This window comes from Mya arenaria, chromosome 14 (genome assembly GCF_026914265.1).
Source record: "Mya arenaria isolate MELC-2E11 chromosome 14, ASM2691426v1".
Lineage (NCBI taxonomy): Eukaryota > Metazoa > Mollusca > Bivalvia > Myida > Myidae > Mya > Mya arenaria.
Window position 1 is genome coordinate 33,846,845 of NC_069135.1, and position 18,082 is coordinate 33,864,926.

The 18,082-nt window shown below is 35.1% G+C and overlaps 1 protein-coding gene across 1 annotated transcript; it reads right to left on the bottom strand.

The window, feature by feature from the left end:
- Window positions 1-446: 446 nt before the first annotated feature.
- LOC128218366 (properdin-like) lies at window positions 447-17,997 on the bottom strand. The gene is made up of 12 exons (XM_052926024.1): window positions 17,767-17,997; window positions 13,571-13,701; window positions 13,069-13,159; window positions 12,239-12,369; window positions 9,178-9,271; window positions 8,178-8,327; window positions 7,202-7,372; window positions 6,800-6,970; window positions 5,231-5,404; window positions 4,124-4,300; window positions 2,065-2,196; window positions 447-1,508 (listed from the first exon to the last, which is right to left on the bottom strand). The coding sequence occupies exons 1-12, from the start codon at window positions 17,828-17,830 to the stop codon at window positions 1,432-1,434; spliced, it is 1,563 nt and encodes a 520-aa protein (XP_052781984.1). The 5' UTR covers window positions 17,831-17,997; the 3' UTR covers window positions 447-1,431.
- Between the last annotated feature and the right edge of the window lie 85 nt (window positions 17,998-18,082).

Consider the following 18,082-nt stretch of genomic DNA (forward strand, 5'->3'; position numbering starts at 1 on the left):
GGTCCTACAATGCACTAGCGGATTTATGGTCACCAACCGCCCCCCCCCCACAAAAAAAGCCACGTCCAAGTTTACTTTTCATTTCAATACAGGAGAAAACCCCCCTGCCAACACTTAAACCAAATATATTTCGGTTCTCAGGGAGGGACGGAGGCCAAAAGGTTACGCCCCTAATAAACACTCTTTCTAATCTCAAATCCTGGATCCTCCCCTGCAATGTTATCCCAATTTAAGTTGGGCGGTTCAATGAACGGGGTTTTAGTAGAGTGCGTATATACTGAAGCATTGTTCTTTTCCATTGGTAAGAAAAATAAATAATTGCACAAATATATATTTATATATTTATAACCAAATCAGAGGCGTATCCAGAATTTGAAATTAGATAGGGGCTCTTCAGGTGAGCGGCCGCACCCCCCCCCCCAACACCCCACCCCCCTACACACACAATCTTACTACTGAGGCTATGTATAGGGATTTGTAGGAGCTGGTGTGTTCTTGTCCATTCTATGCATATTTTATCACAATATAAATCTACATAATCAACACAAATTAAAACAAAAACAAGTTCATGAAACATTCAAAATGATAAATGAAAAAGCACACAGTAATTACATACTTCAAAAGAAGCTGAAAGTTGACGCATAATTATACATAGTGACAATGACAGCATTGTACTTTAATAGGTGTAATTCTGAGGTATAGTATGAACTATAATCTTCATGGTGGCGTCACGATACTGAAATGATGGTGCCACGATATTGCCACGGTGGAGTCACGACACTGTCTAGGTGGTGTCACGATACTGAAATGGTGGTGTCACGATACTGTCATGGTAGTGACACGATACTGTCATTGTGGTGTCACGATACTGTCATGGTGGTGTCACGATACTGGCATGGTGATGTCACGATACTGGCATGGTGGTGTCACGATACTGTCTATGTAGTGTCACGATACTGTCTAGGTAGTGTCACGATGCTGTCTAGGTGGTGTCACGATACTGTCTAGGTAGTGTCACGATACTGTCATGGTGGTGACACAATAATGTCATGGTGGTGTCACGATACTGTCATGGTGGTGTCACGATACTGCCATGATGGCGTCACGATACTGTCATGGTGGTGTCACGATACTTTCATGGTTGTGTCACGATACTGTCATGGTGGTGTCACGACACTGACATTACTGTTAGCAAAGTCAACAAAATTGTTTTCGTAGCACCAACATTATGAAAAGAAAGTCGATCCAATTGCTGAGAAAAATCCAAAATCGCAGGTGCCATTTTTAATTTTAAAGTATAATAATATTTAATCATAAACACTTTTGTATCCTTCTGTCACACAAAAGTAAAAAGTGAACAGATTATACAAAGCTCACCAGGCTCAAACCAACCGCTTCTCTTCATTAGAAGCAGTCTTCGCATGTACGACCTCAGTTCCCCAGATCGACATCTGGCGTGTCTCTGCATGGGCGGTATCCTTCACACGTTCTCATTTCTCTTGACTCTCCTGAAAGACGAACACTTATTATTACTACAGTCGAAACCCGTTGGCTCGAACACGTTTGGCTCGAAATCCTCGTTGGCTCGAATTAAACGTTAAAAACTGATTTCTTTACACTGAAGATAAACATTCCCGCTTGGCTCGAATTTGCCGAGGCTCGAAGTATTTTCGCCGGTCCCTGGGAGTTCGAGCCAACAGGGTTCGACTGTATTTTATATCTTAATAAAAACAGTCGCAGCATTGCAATGTTGGTATTGGGCATTGCATTCTGTATGTATTGGCTTACTTTTGCAAAACTCGCCACAACTCGTGACCGAAACTCGCTACAGTGTGACACGGGCTTTAAAGAGCGATATATGACTAAGGAAACTTTAAAAAGTCTTGAAAAGAAAGACAAAAATGAAAAACCATGCATCATCTTGATTCAAAACGAACATTTTCAACAAATCTACTATCCAAATGGTTGATCAGAGCCCCTGAGGTGACCACCACTCACTAGCTGCCTCCCTTTTCTACCTGTGATTCGTTATGCCATTTATTCTATTTATATCAACTTACTCACCTTCACACCGTTTTCCACTCCCCTGGGTTGGCGGACAGTAGCAGGCGCGCGCACGAGTCTGGGACCCAGTCTCCCCCAGACACGTGGTGCTGCATTGAGTCCACAGTCCGAAGTCACACCAGCCTCCGTCAACTGTAAATCACAGGTGTTTGTTGCAACTAAGTAAAAACATACAGCACCAACCAAACGGATAATTTTTCGACATGTGATCGTTTGTACATTGAAATGATAGATTGGATGATAGTAATCATTGAATGAATGTTGACCAATCAATAACTATTTTGGGTAACTTGAACCACAGGGGCAAGTTGCGTTATTTTGACACATAACCCTCCCGCCCGTTTTTTCTCATTTTAGTAAGAATATGATGTGGTAACTATAACTTGTTATAACTGGCAAAAACATTTTTATTTTTTTTATTTTTATTATATTATCTTTGTAAAGGGTGACGACTTGACCCTGAATTTCCATATATTTGCCGACATGGCCCTGTTCAAGAGGCCATTACTTTGTCAAATCTTAACCAAACTCTACATTTTTGGTCTTTCCTTGTAGAGTTACTGTCAATCTTTACGAAAATGTACAGTTTTACCGAACACAAATGCAATTTCAAACCCGAATTTCCTAAAACATGTTACTCGACGAACCAACTACCCGCTAATTTCACCAAAATTTTCCAGACTAAAATGCATTATTCCGCTATTGCATCATCAATTCAACACGTAATTATGACACGTCGTCAAATCAGAAAGTAATGGACTGTCTCATTGGACATCATTTTTCGTGACACGGCATCAAATCACAAAGTAATGGACTTGTCTCATTGGATATCATTATTACACGTCATCAAATCACAAAGTAATGGACTTGTCTCATTGGATATCATTATTACACGTCATCAAATCAGAAAGTAATGGACTGTCTCATTGGACATCATTATTACACGTCGTCAAATCACAAAGTAATGGACTGTCTCATTGGACATCATTATTACACGTCATCAAATCACAAAGTAATGGACTTGTCTCATTGGACATCATTATTACACGTCATCAAATCACAAAGTAATGGACTGTTTCATTGGACATCATTATTACACGTCATCAAATCAGAAAGAAATGGACTTGTCTCATTGGATATCATTATTACACGTCGTCAAATCACAAAGTAATGGACTGTCTCATTGGACATCATTATTACATGTCATCAAATCACAAAGAAATGGACTGTCTCATTGGATATCATTATTACACGTCATCAAATCAGAAAGAAATGGACTTGTCTCATTGGATATCATTATTACACGTCATCAAATCACAAAGTAATGGACTTGTCTCATTGGATATCATTATTACACGTCGTCAAATCACAAAGTAATGGACTGTCTCATTGGACATCATTATTACATGTCATCAAATCACAAAGTAATGGACTGTCTCATCGAATATCATTATCACACGTCATCAAATCACAAAGTAATGGACTGTCTCATTGGACATCATTATTACACGTCATACAATCACAAAGTAATGGACTGTCTCATTGGATATCATTATCACACGTCATACAATCACAAAGTAATGGACTGTCTCATTGGACATCATTTTTACACGTCATCAAATCACAAAGTAATGGACTGTCTCATTGGATATCATTATTACACGCCATACAATCACAAAGTAATGGACAGTCTCATTGGATATTGTTATAACACGTCATCAAGTCACAAAGAAATAAACAGTCTCATTGGATATCATTATTACACGTCGTCAAGTCACAAAGTAATGGACTGTCTCATTGGATATCATTAGTTCACGAAGTCAAATCACAAAATAATGGACTGTCGCATTGGATATCATTATTACACGTCATCAAATCACAAAGTAATGGACTATCTCATTGGACATCCTTATTACACGTCGTCAAATCACAAAGTAATGGACTGTCTCATTGGACATCCTTATTACACGTCATTAAATCACAAAGTAATGGACTATCTCACTTGACAATGGACATCAGTATTACAAGTCATCAAATCACAAACTCATTTCGCACTCACCTGCACATCCTTCATCGTTAAAGCATGGATTTCTCTCAACACTGTCGCCCCTGCACATCCGCCCGCCATGACTCGGCCGTGGGCTGTCACATTCACGCGTTCGCAAACGGTGACCATGCTGACACGGCGCTGCCCTGCACGGCCCGTAATACGACCATTGGGACCAGCCTCCTTGTACTAAAAACATGAGCTTTCATTCAATTTAGCCAATTCAAAATCTGTAATGGAGTGTTGGTTATGGGACAGTTTGAAATAAATGTAGTAGTTATATGACATGAAGTAAATTGTTAATAATTAAGAATAGTGGAGTAAACGCAGCGAACGAGCCCTTTCTTAATCATAAATATATTACTTCTGGTTATCTAACTGAAAATACAACCTCGTTGCCTAAAAGATTGTCAACGCAAAATCAGACGCAGGGAGTATGTATCGGATAAGTTGCAGAAGGGGAAAGTTGAAATTCTTAATGATTAAGTCCAAAGATGCTCGTCACATTGCCTGGATACAGTTTTTTTATAAAAAATAAAAAAAATATTTTAATTATTATTTATTTTGGTCAAAATAGTGAATACATGTCATTTAAAAAATTATTCCACAATTTTCATGAAAGAAAATTAGTATTATATATAGATAAATATAAGGTAAACATGTGCAAAAATTCATCAATTCCAAACGGACCTAATCAATAGAGCATAGTTCCTAAAATAATTGAGATAATCTAATAATTTTTACTGTTCTGATAAGGTAAGATTCCCATCTACAAGAAAAATATAACGTTTATGCTAGTAAGGTTGACATTTACGGCATATTCAAATAAAATGCACCGACCAGAAACTGAAATTCGCCATTACGAAAGAACCGGGAGGTTGAAAAACAACGGATTTTTCCCCCCTAAAATACGTTAAGAAAAGACTGACATGCAAACTTTGCGCATGCATTACAAAGAGAAGCTTAAAATATCGTTCCTACCGTTAAAAACTCGTTGAATAAGACGGGTATTTATCCAAATCGAACGTTTTTTGTTGCAGTACTTGTGTGGTTTACATTTCTTTTTAATAAACTTAAAAATGAACAAATATTGAATCGCAGAAATAATATATTTCTTACCAGGACAAGGCTGCGCATGTTCACACGTGCCAACTTCTTCTTCTGAACCTTCACAGTGTTTTCCGCCAAAATCTGGGCGTGGTCGATTGCACGCACGTGACCGGACACGCTTCCCCGTACCACACGTGCTATCGCACGAAGACCAGGGATCCCAGTCGGACCAACCTCCATGAACTATGAAGAGAAATGAAATAATTCAAAATTTAAATATTGACGTTCCCATCAAGACGTATTCTAACCTAATTATGTACCACTAAGGGTACTTTTTTATTTTCACTTGTACGACACAGGCTAAGCTGCAATCTCATTAAATCACATCGTGACGTTCGCTTCATTTCATTACGTTATGTACATAGCGTAACGTCATGAAGCGTGAATTTGGGATCTGATTTTAATGGGATTGACTAAGTTGATAACACAACTATACGCTTGCTAGAATATTATTTCTGGATTCTTTAACAAAGGTTCAGGGGTGCGTTTCAATAAAGATTTTTTATCGTATATTGAAATTGTCATAGTTTCATTATTTTAATATATATTTGAGTGAATTGAACTCGAGTCAGCATTGAAAATGAACACCAAACTGAGTAAATAAAAATAATTGATGTGCATTTGCTTTCAAACTTTGACTTAATTAACATGATCAATATAAAAGCCAATTGAACTGACCTTAGGACAATGGTCGTATGATATGTTTTAAGAAGCTCCTCAATCCTAACTCTGGTTCATTTGTAGAGGCGGATTAAATCTCCAAATTTGAATACCGCCCTATTAAATCAATTGTGATTTTGATGATCAAATGCAAAACATTTAAGACAAGTTTATTTTTTCGTATTTTGCATCTCGCTAATGCCAGGTCAATATAGTATAATGAAAATTCTTTCTCCATCTTAGTGACCTTTGGTAATATGACATCAAACTTATGAAGGAATGATTTCTGTATTTTATATCACCTGCATATATATAACACTGGTTTTGAGCGTCATCTAGCTTAAAGAACTTTGTCCTGTTAATTATACGGAGAGAGTGAGCCTTAAAAGTGGTTGACGCGAAACTTTCCTTTCCACACGACTTTAACACGTTGTATCTCAGTCAAATTTCACCTTACACTTTGAATATCGCATACTTCTATATATATATATATCTTTGTGCCATGAATTATAAGGGTCTGACATAAATTGTTTGACCTCAAACACATAATACCATTATCCAGATAGCTAATGGTCAGGTTGGCAACTATTTCTTGAATCGAGAACAACATAGAACATGATTGTTACTTCTCCAATTATACAGTTAAGTCCATAGAATGAGATGATAACCAACAAGGACAGTTTTTACTAAGCGACTGGCACTTACACTGAACTTAGTTTTTACTTGAATGTTTCACAATAATCCACAAACTAATGGCCAAAACGAGATAAAAACATATTTTCTTTTTATAAATTAAAAGTTTAGCTATTCTTGAGTCCAGACTGAGAATCGAAACCGTACGTTCACAGACACTGGTCTTCCCTGTTGACAATGTAAACAACATGTATTGCTAAGGAATAATATATATTAGATGATCACCTGGACATTTCCTGTCCTCACAGCGACGTGCGTCTATACTGCGACCCACGCATTGTTGGCCTCCTCCTCTTGGGGCAGGGTTAGTACACGTACGTGTCCGGAGCATCTCGCCCCGCCCACAGGTGTGGCTACAGTGCCCAAACCGAGTCCATGGCATCCACCCACCATCAACTGAAACAGGGTGGCTGTCATTATAATCATTATAAGGGAAATAATCTAAATCTAACGGAGCGACATCGGACACGAAAATCCAATTATCTACTCCAGGTGTTTTTCAAATATAACATTTAAATGCCATCAGAACAATTATCAATAAAACAATTTAAAGACTAAATATTATTTTAGACTTAGTACGAATTACACATGTTTTGGTCATCCAGTCCAATTCTATTTTAAACGCACCTTTACACTCCTGCTCATTGCACAACCCCGTCTCTTCCGATGGCCCCTTGCAATCTGCGCCTCCATGTCGTGGTTCCGGAGAATCACACAGCCGCTGACGCCTTCTGATCCCGCCACCACACGGCTGACTACACTCTTCCCACTCAGCCCAGCTACCCCACTCACCGGGCTCTAGAAGTTGAAAAAAAGTTGATTAGTATTCCATGTACATGAGGGTGTTCGCGTTTTTCATCCCCGCTGTCATATCTGATTCAACCACATCGCAACTGGTTACACACCTTCATATGTTCGTCAAGTAGCTCCACTTAACCGATTCTCGAATGCGAGTTTTAAGCTGGTCATGCCTTTATACATGCATCAAATAGAGGGATATACAGTTTTGATTGAAACGATATGCTTAATCAGTGTGTGTATACCACGTGATAAATTACGTCATATATGCTACGTCGGAAGGCAACATTTTGCTTAAAATGAAATCTTAAATCAAATAGAACTTTTCTTTTACAACACCATTTTAAATGAAACAAAGGGCAGTCTATGCCGCTTAAAGAGCCCCGCATTTGTTTTATTATCGAAATTTGATAAAGTCATTAGTCATCAAACACTTAGACAAACCTGTTTCCAAAATAATGTTTTGACAGTGCTGTCAGACGGTCGTTTTGCGAAAAGGTTTGTCGAAATGTTTAAAGAAACTAAAATCTCAATCAAAATCTGGTAAAAGACCGAAGGCAGGGCCCCGTAAGATTCGTAGACTGCGCTATGTTACATTTAAAATGGTAAAGATATCTTTGTTTAACGTCTTTTTTTAAAGCAAAATATTGCCTTCCGACGTAGCATTTATGACGCAATTTATCACGTGGTATACACACACTGTTAATACCATCAGTAAAAATATTCCAAAAAGCCTCTTATACTGTTTTTAAGTCCAACATTTATCCCACTAAATGCTTTTACTCTTATATTGTCGTACATGTACCTGGACAGTAAAAATGAACGGTGCAGTGTTTAATTTCCTTATTTCCGGGATCATCAAGGTCACATGTGGTGCATTTCCGGTAGCGTTCCCTCACACCGGAACCACATGTCCTCGAACACTGACTCCAATGGCCCCATTCCGAGGGCAATTCTGCAAAATAGTGTTCATTAGAGGTTTGTTATCTGCATGTGGCTAAAGCTCGTGCCTAAAGAATCACCCATATAGAATATCTAACCTTTTAAGTTGGAAATTTACCATTACGGTTTACGATGAAAATTACAATGACAAGCCAGGCAGTCGAATATATAGAGTATGCTAAACATATTCTAAATTGAGAAACAACGTCACAACATAAACAATCCTTGTCAACTATCATACATATTTGTTTGAAATAATAATATTATTTATAAATTTTGAAAGTTTTTGTACTCCTATGATATGAATTGGTTTTTGCTTTTAATTATTTTACTCTGAATAAATCAAGCTAGCTATATTGTGGAAATCATAACACAGCAATTTTTCAGTGACGGTTCCATTCTAACATTGTACATGGACAAACATGTTACGAGCTATAAAACAAACAAATCGAAAACAGCCTTGATATCAACTATAGTTTTTGGAGCCATGTTACATTGTTCAAAGAACATTATGTTTGTTGTGTACATTTTATAAAGCTCTACCTACGCACGGTGGCTGCATTATAGCTTGACCACGCCGCACCCACTGGCAATTTAAGGCGAGATGTAGACGCCAAAAGAGAGATACGAAACGTTACACAACCAAGAGAAGAGAAGAAAAAGGGGTCAGCGCCAGTTAAACAGGGGGAGGTGGACCAGGGTCTTTCTGCGTCACGTTGGTTCGCTTATAATGAATAACCCGAAAGGAGGCTCGGAGACTCCAGTTAAAACTACTATAATATTTTATCATAATCTGAGACATAGATGAGTTGCTTAAAAGAAAAAATCAACAACTTGATTTTTGGAAATCAACAAGATCTAACCGGTAGTTGTGATGGGTGGAATGGTTGGTATCGTCTGATTTTTCTCCCACGATTCACACGAGGTGCACGTGTACCTGTTCCTCCCGAGTTGGTCCTGAAAAGATGTACTTCGAAGTGAATAAATGTAAAATACAAAAGTTAAAGTAAATTCAAAATGTGTTAATATCAGAATACAAAATACAAAGTCCAGTATGTGTGATGTGAATGTCATGATTAAACAAGTAAACTCTATGTATAATTATTATAAATGTCATTCTGATGACAGAAACTTAATATACGAGAAAGCGGTAACATGCAAAAAGAATGCAAAAAGATTTATTTGTTTGCATTATGACATATCCGATTAAATTTTCTTTGTATTTGTATATGTATGCAACACTGTGGTATACATTCAGAGTTGATTACCGTATTAACTACATGCAAAAAACTAATCTGAGGTGGTTTACATATTCTTGCACTAGCGGGTCAAAGTTTACTTGTTTATTGATTAGCAAAGAAATACACCCAAAATGCACAATTTCGGACAAGAAATTTTTAAATCCAAATCTCGCGTCACCACTTTAAACCAAACAAATTTTGGTTCTGACGGAGGGGTAAAGTCAAAAGGTAACGCCCCTTAGTTATGCCCCCCCCCCAATATCAAATCCTAGACCCGTCCCTGAATTGTATAGGGTATTAAACAAAACAAAAAACATGCTAAACATGAAACAGCAACAAATACAATAAACACAAAATCAGAAGTCAGTTCTTTTTCAGGAAATCCTCAGCTCCACCAAAGTAATAACAAGTAATTGATTCATACAATAGATCATGCTATCAAACATTTGCCGAATTATAGGGTTAGGAGGGAATTAATTCCAGTAGTTCCCATCCCGATGTTAATAGATATGTCTGGTTTGTATCAAAAACCTAACCCATTATCGTGATGTCTTATTGTCTGTATTATATACAAAACATAACATTATTTCGTAATGATCCTGGAAACTAGCATGGTAGATGCCAGACAAATTTAATACCTTTAATATCTTTAATGGCTCGAAGCCTTAAAACACAATTAAGTTCTGTATTAAATTGGAAAACTCATTGTATAGACATGTTGCAATCAATTCTCTCCGAAAATATATCTTAATAATAGCCGATTACAAATATTTCATAGCTCTAAATGTCGACACAATTGCAAATATATTATATTAAAATTGTTTTGAAATGTGATATTGTTTAAGAAAATTAAATAAAATGAAAAAAAAGTTTTATTTTCAGGAGCACCTTTTGAAGTCCGCACAACACTTGAACAGTACTAACTGATAAAGTATTGTCAAAATAGTATCTTTGCTTTAAAAACATAAAAATATGTAGATAGAGAATGCAGAATTCATTAAAATTACAAAGCTCTATGAAAGTGTTCTAAGCCTTTAAAACAACTGCGATTTGATAAGCGTTAGTTTAATACTCTGGTGGTAGTGATATCAAACCTAGTTTAAATTAGTGTTTGAAAATCGGACTCCATTTGCTATCGATGATCGAATCGAATCGGACCAAGCGTTTCGATTTACTATCGGACAATAATCGAAAGTTCATAATATCAGTAAGGAATACATTATTTATACATAGTATCACGAGCATTTCAATGGTTTAACCTGGATTCAGTACGTGTGATGCTAAAGACATGTTTTTTGCAACAGAAAGTAAATTTCCATATCCGTTTTCTGTCTTTAAACAACTAAAAGAAAATAAACACATTAAAACACAACACATACTCGATAAATGCACATTATACTGCAAAATGATGCACACTGGAACATGTAAGTTATCTTAATATTTCATCCATGTAAATGCATATTATTTTTTGTGAACCTGTTAAATTTACCATTTTATTAGAACATCTTACTTTTATAAAACTTACAACAAAAAAGTAATTTAGTTAATTACAAACCAAACCCAAAACGGTTTCAAAAACAGAATGCATCGAGCCGGGATCCCCGGTATTTACAGGAACGACCGGATCCACTACATCATAGAGACAGGTTATTGAAGAATGTTTTATGAAATATATAAACAATTAAGACTAATTTGTAATTTTGGGAGAGATTGTAAGTTTTAAAGCAAAAGTGTTTACATTCGCCGCACTTGTGTTAGAGAGTGACATCTTTTTTGTTTAAATGAATTTACTTGAAAGAAAAAAAACACATTTACTCGACTTTTACCACAAAACAAAAAAATACGTAGTTACCGGAAGTAACATTGGCGACACCGATATTGGACAACCACTATCGATTGTCGCCGACATAGCATTGTCAGCGACGATTTATCGATTTTACTCGATAATCGTTTCATCACTAGTTTAAATATATTTTGTTCAAAATATATATTAAATGTTGCTACATTGTATGTCATCCTATTATATATATTATATATTGAAACCGAATAAAATGAAAGCAGAGCTTATAAAGTGGTAATGTTTCTCTCCGAAATAGATTTACATACATTTATATGCGATATAATGTACATTAAAGAAGATAGCATACGTATGGATAAGTATCTAATATCTTAACAACATTTTATTATAGAAATAGACTATGAAAAGAGATAAGAATATATCATTATAGGTAGACAAAACAAAAGGGCGGAAGAGAAGAAAGTTGGGTATAACAAAGGGAGTAGAGAGCAATTTAGATCGAATCCTGGGTGAACTTCTGAACAATAATCAAGATATGGAGGTTGTCCTTGTGTTGGAGTGAGAATGAATTCAACGATTTCAACGTAGAGAAGGACTTTTACACTGCACAAAACTACTAGCTATGTAACAGAAATAAGTCAGTGTATTAGATGCATGATAATTTGTATCATAAATAAAGTGGTGTAAGAAAATAAAAACAAAATTTGTGATTTTACATAAAAATATCTTTTACTCAGATGGACACGTATGCCCATTCTTCAATTAAAATTATTATTCGCCTTTTATTTGAAGTAAACAAAGAAGGAAGTGTGTTCTTAAGCACTGACTCAAAACTAAACAGAGCAAAAGAAAGGCGCTACAACCTACGTTGTAAAATTTGCATACCAGACCGGAAGTTGAAAACCCACTTCCGGTTCCTTCGCAACATGCCTTCACGGTCGTGACTCTTGCTCGTTTTATTCTCCCGCCACATTCTCCTTTCTTAGGGCGGTGTTTACGGTAACAAACAAACTGATCTAAAAAAGAAACACGTGTTTAAACACATCTTACAAATAGTTATATATCGTATCAATAGTTATAACTGACACCATATCATGGATTTCAAGACAAGTATTTGTTACTGCTTAAAATAATATGACGAAGTAGTGTAGATTTTAATGTTTTATTTTATAATTCATAAGTTATGAATAAATGATGACAAACATTTAAATATGACTACATCATGACTAAGACTTAAAAATAACTAAATCATGACTGAGACTTAAATATGACTAAGACTTAAATTTGACTAAATCATGACTAAGACTTAAATATGACTAAATCATTACTAAGACTTAAATATGACTAAATCATGACTAAGACTTAAATGTGACTAAATCATTACTAAGACTTAAATATGACTAAATCATGACTAAGACTAAAAGATATGACTAAATCATGACTTAGACTTGAATATAACTAACTGATGACTAAGACTTAAATATAACTAATGCATGACTAAGACTTAAATATGACTAAGACTTAAATATGACTAAGACTTAAATATAACTAAATCATGACTAAGACTTAATTATGACTAAGACTTAAATATAGTTAAGACTTAAATATGACTAAGACTTAAATATGACTAAGACTTAAATATAACTAAATCATGACTAAGACTTAATTATGACTAAGACTTAAATATGGCTAAATCATGACTAAGTTTAAACTACCGTTTAATGGTTTGAGCGCTGTTTGACCACTGGTTTGACTTTTCCATGCCTTACAAGATGTGCATTCGTACTGATTCCTGCTAAGGATAACCTGGAGAACAAGAACATATCGATTATTTCGTTACTTATTATTAATCACACGTGTCATAAATACACGTGTTAGTTATCATGACAAAACAGCGCTTCCATGCTTCCATATCTAGAAGTTGATATATGGACACGATACGATAAGCCGGATTTCATCTTGTATTAATAACATTCAAATGACGTAACAAGAATGGACATTTGCGCCGGTTTCATAAGAATTATATATTATATAAATCTGCTATTATTAACTATAAGAGTTATTCAGATTAATTAACTGTCGATCAATGTTCTTAATTTGAGCTCGATTATTGAGCTGGGTATTAAGCTATAACAATCCTTGTCCGTTGATTATTAGAAATATATCTGTTATTTGAAACAGCTGTTTGAAACCAAACAATAATGTTTTAATACATACGGCAGTTTGCTGTGTAAAACCCTGACCCCTGCTTTCACAACATTCGTCGGGGGTCGTAAGGGCGTGTCTCTTAATGATACCGCCGCATGTATTCTTTTTTCGTCGAAATTTTTTAAAACATGACAACTGCCCTGAAGAAAAAAATAATTTCATTATCAAAGGCATTAGTGTTTGGTTAGTGAGGGTGAAAGAAATGGTCAAACTATTATTTACATAATCTTCCTTAGAATACAACCTATATGATCAGCCAGTTCAGTTGCAGATAGGCAATCATTCAGTGCTAGGCTTAATCATTACAGATGCACTCTTACTCCCAAATAAGACTTACCACATTTGATACCATTTTTATAATATACCAAAAAGATGAATAAATGTCAACAACAATGGTTCTTATGATAGATACCGAGTTTAATTTGAAATAAAGGTACATAAAACACGGTATTTCTACCTTATAAGACGATAGTAGATCACAGCAATTTTTTATCACTCACCTATCATTTGCTATTTTTACATGTTCGGCTTTTAAATTCAAGGTTACTTACAATCGGGTTATCTGTTATTAATATTTTCTAAAAATGCATAATTTAGTAAGAAGATAAAGGTTCATCACTCAAAATTTATGTTTTTATACATGTGTTTGTATTGATTTTGAATAAGAGTGTTAAAAAGGCCCGCATACAGCCACTCATCCGATACACACTCGATGCGTCAGATATTGCGTTAACATGTGTCAGCCAATGAGGTTGTATTCTAAGTCAGTTAGAAGACGCTACGCTCATTCCATCCGTTGTTAATAAAACTGTTTTACTTAATGTCATCTAACAATTACAACTACTAAATAATTCAGATTCCCAGACCGATACCATAATAGTGAGATATGCATTATTTGTGGTCAAGTTCACGCCAACCTGTTACAAAGAGTCACTTAATTATTTATGATGTTACCAGTGCTTGAAGCATGGCATTGTGGCCAAAGTTCTGACCAATCTGTTACATTCAGTAATGTATAATGAATTATAATTATATGTACGTCGGGTCAGTAACTTTTGAAATGGGAATTAAGAATACGCTATGACTGTATCGTGACTATATTATAAAGAACAGGGAAAAACGAATAAAAAACAACAGCAATATAATTAATTGAGTTTGAATGCCTTAAATACAACAGAAATTAAACGATATTGAAGTATGTGTATGACAATCGATAATAGTCTTTTACGTTTCGAATGTGCATTCTCGTTCACCGGAGTGATGATGCTAGGCGTACCACATGCGTAAGATGTATCATGATCGAACCTCTGATGAAGGAGAATGCGAATGAACAAATATTCTAAAATGATTTTATTTTCTTTGTTAAAGGTTTATAATTCATTTTGTTCTTTCATGCACGCAACATATAATATGAATATTTGTTTTTGTCTTTATAAGCTTTATGAGCTATATATTCTTAAGATAAATAAACGTTATGTTCTACTATGTTCTATTCTCTTCTGTTCTGTTATGCATCACAAATAGGAACATGTGAGCTGATTGACAAAGTAGAAAATAAATAGCCAAATATGGTCGCTGTAGTTTTTATGCTAATCTCTATTATACAATTTTCAACTTTACTTATTAGGACATTTATATATTTATTGTTATTCAGTAGACAAGCAATCCCAAAGATAAAACTAGCCGGAAATAAAATTCAATTGCTGTATCTCATCAAGCAGACCGCAGATCCACTAAAATGTCGGGCAAATGGCTTCAAGTGGTTGAATCACATCAAGTCTAATGGGTCCCGTTGGATGCGATTCTATTTACTGTCCGATCGATCCATGCCTAGCTATCGGGTTTTATCTAATTATATTGTTATTCTATCAGCGTAATTTCGACAAGCCTCTGAAGATTTAGGTTTTCCCCATCTTGATTAATTCGGATACAGCAAATGTCATTCGATGGAAAGGTTCTTTCTACAGTTGTTTAAGGGCTTTAAATCTGACCCAAAAATGAAGGCATCTTTTGGATAAAAGTATAATATATGGCTAATATCTACGTATGTACTCCTATGTACACTTTATGCTTCAGAAAATGAAACTATTAGAACACGCCTATCTGCAAAAACTTTAACCGGACTCCTGCCTGGAGGTGGACACTTAACAAGAGACTCAACCACAAATGGAATATATAAATATTAGCACTTATGAATAAATATTTTTGTTTTGTTATATAGAAATTTATAAGCACAAATGTTCGCGACAAATATTTATAAGCACACAACGCCACAAGTTAAAAAGAATAGTAAAGTTCTTTATGTATTTTCATTTTATATGTTATGCACCGGCTAAACTTTGTCTTGTTGTCCTCGTAGACAGACGGTACTAAATGCCACTGTTTATGAAACAAAATCTATGAAATGTGTGTTGTGGTGTATTTTGTTGTTTCTTTTTTTTTTTTCTTTTTTTTCCTTTTTTTTTTTTGGGGGGGGGGGGGCGCTGTAAGTATGTTGTATTATGACATTGTGTTTGTGCTGTATTAGGGTATGGTGCTTCTTCAGTATTAAGGAGTTATGCGTAATTTGTTTTTGGGCGTTGTATGTCTGTTGTATTGGGGCGTTGTTTTTCTGCTGTATTAAGGCGTTGTATCTATGTTTTATTGTGGCGTTGTGTGTGTTTGTTTTTTGTTGTTGTATTTTTGTTGTTGTTTATTGTGTTGTTGTTGTGTTTTTTTTGTTTTTTTTGTTGTTGTTTTTTTTTTTGGGGGGGGGGGGCGTTTTATGTCTTTTATTAAGGCGGTGTGCGTAAGTTGTATTTTGGCTTTCTATGTCTGTTGTTTTAGCGTGTTGTATTGGGGTGTTATGTCTATCATGACACAGTTTAGGCGTTGTGTGTCTGCTGTATATAAGCGCATTCAACTTGTTTGTAGAGTGATATGACGATAGAGATTGACCCACCTGCCACTATGACATCCTTACCAGGGGCAATATAACAGAAGCACATAAAGTTAAAATGGTTACTTTCTTGAATTCAGCATTCTCCTTGACTGTGTATTCTTCTAGTAGTATACGTTGTTCTTAAAGATGCACTCTTACTCCCACATAAGATTTACCACAATTAAAACAATTGTTTAAATATACCAAAATCGATAAATAAATGTCAAAAACAATGGTTCGTATGAATGATACCGTTTTTAATTTGAAAGAAAGGAGCAGAAAACGCGTTATTTCTACCTTATGAGACTATAGTATATCACAGTTAATCTTTTAGCACTCACCAAATATTTAATATTTTTGCGTATTCAGCTTTTAAATACAAGGTTACGATCTTGTTATCAGTTATTATTGTTTTCCCTAAACACATTATTTAGCGAGTAGTTTAAGGTTTATCACTCAAAATTAATGTTTGTTATACATGCGAATGTATTGATTCTGAATAAGAGTGTCACTTTATGTATATTTCGGAATATGAAAAGTTTTTAAAATAGAAAACAACATTTTAATGCAAGAAATGTTATGCTCAGACTAACATATATTCAATGTTTCTTATGTTACTTTTGTGATACGATCCATGTGTATACTGTCGTGATTCTGAAGAATGTTTTCTACATAGTTTTTGAAACGCTTTAGAGGGACTCGCTCATGTTTTGGGAACATTTCTATCACGGTTATTTATTTGAACACTAATTAATAGTATAATCGTTTACCCTTTGATGCCGAAATTCCCAAAAAAAAATCACTAAAATTGCGTTATAAAACTCAATTTTATAAAGGCGCAAACCCACGCCGGTACACTCAAAACAAAAAGAAAATTGTCATCAAAGCTTCTCGCCTGCGAGGACTCTACATAAACTGAGTGTTTTTTTTAACCTTTAATAAAGCCTTTTGCTTAAAAACGTTACTAGCGCTATTCAAAATCGTCGATTTCAAAGAAACTATTTGAGTATGTAGTCAATCTAACATTTGATGTTGGGTTCCAGCTGTCAGTTTCTTAGTTTTAGCAATCCTTATAATTTGCCTCGCTTTATTTCGTAACATTTATAAAGTTCATTTTCCAAAATATGAGCGAGTACCTTTTACTAATAATATGAGTTAGTACAAAGTGTATATTCTAACTGTTCTCAACGGTTAGCATTCTACGTATGAATTAACGTACATTAATTAATGCAAAATAAATACACTTGGGATGTTAAAAAGTATGAAAATGCATAAAAATACTTACCGACACACAAATCACAGTATATTCCAAATATCACAGACAGGATAAAAATATTGTTTAAATGCATTTTAAAGCCTGGTATACTAACAACAATTCTTAACGACGAAACACTGTAAGTCTAGTTTATTTATCTTGTGTTTCGTTTTCAACAGTATCTATAAACAATACGGCATTATAGCCATCGTCTCTGGATTGTATCTAGCTCACGGCATAAGTTAACTGCGTTCAGCGAGCACGTTAGTTATATATCAAAGGCTACAAGGTTTTGTTGTTGTCTGCATTTCTTAACAGGATACTGCAGTTCCCGTTATTAGTAACA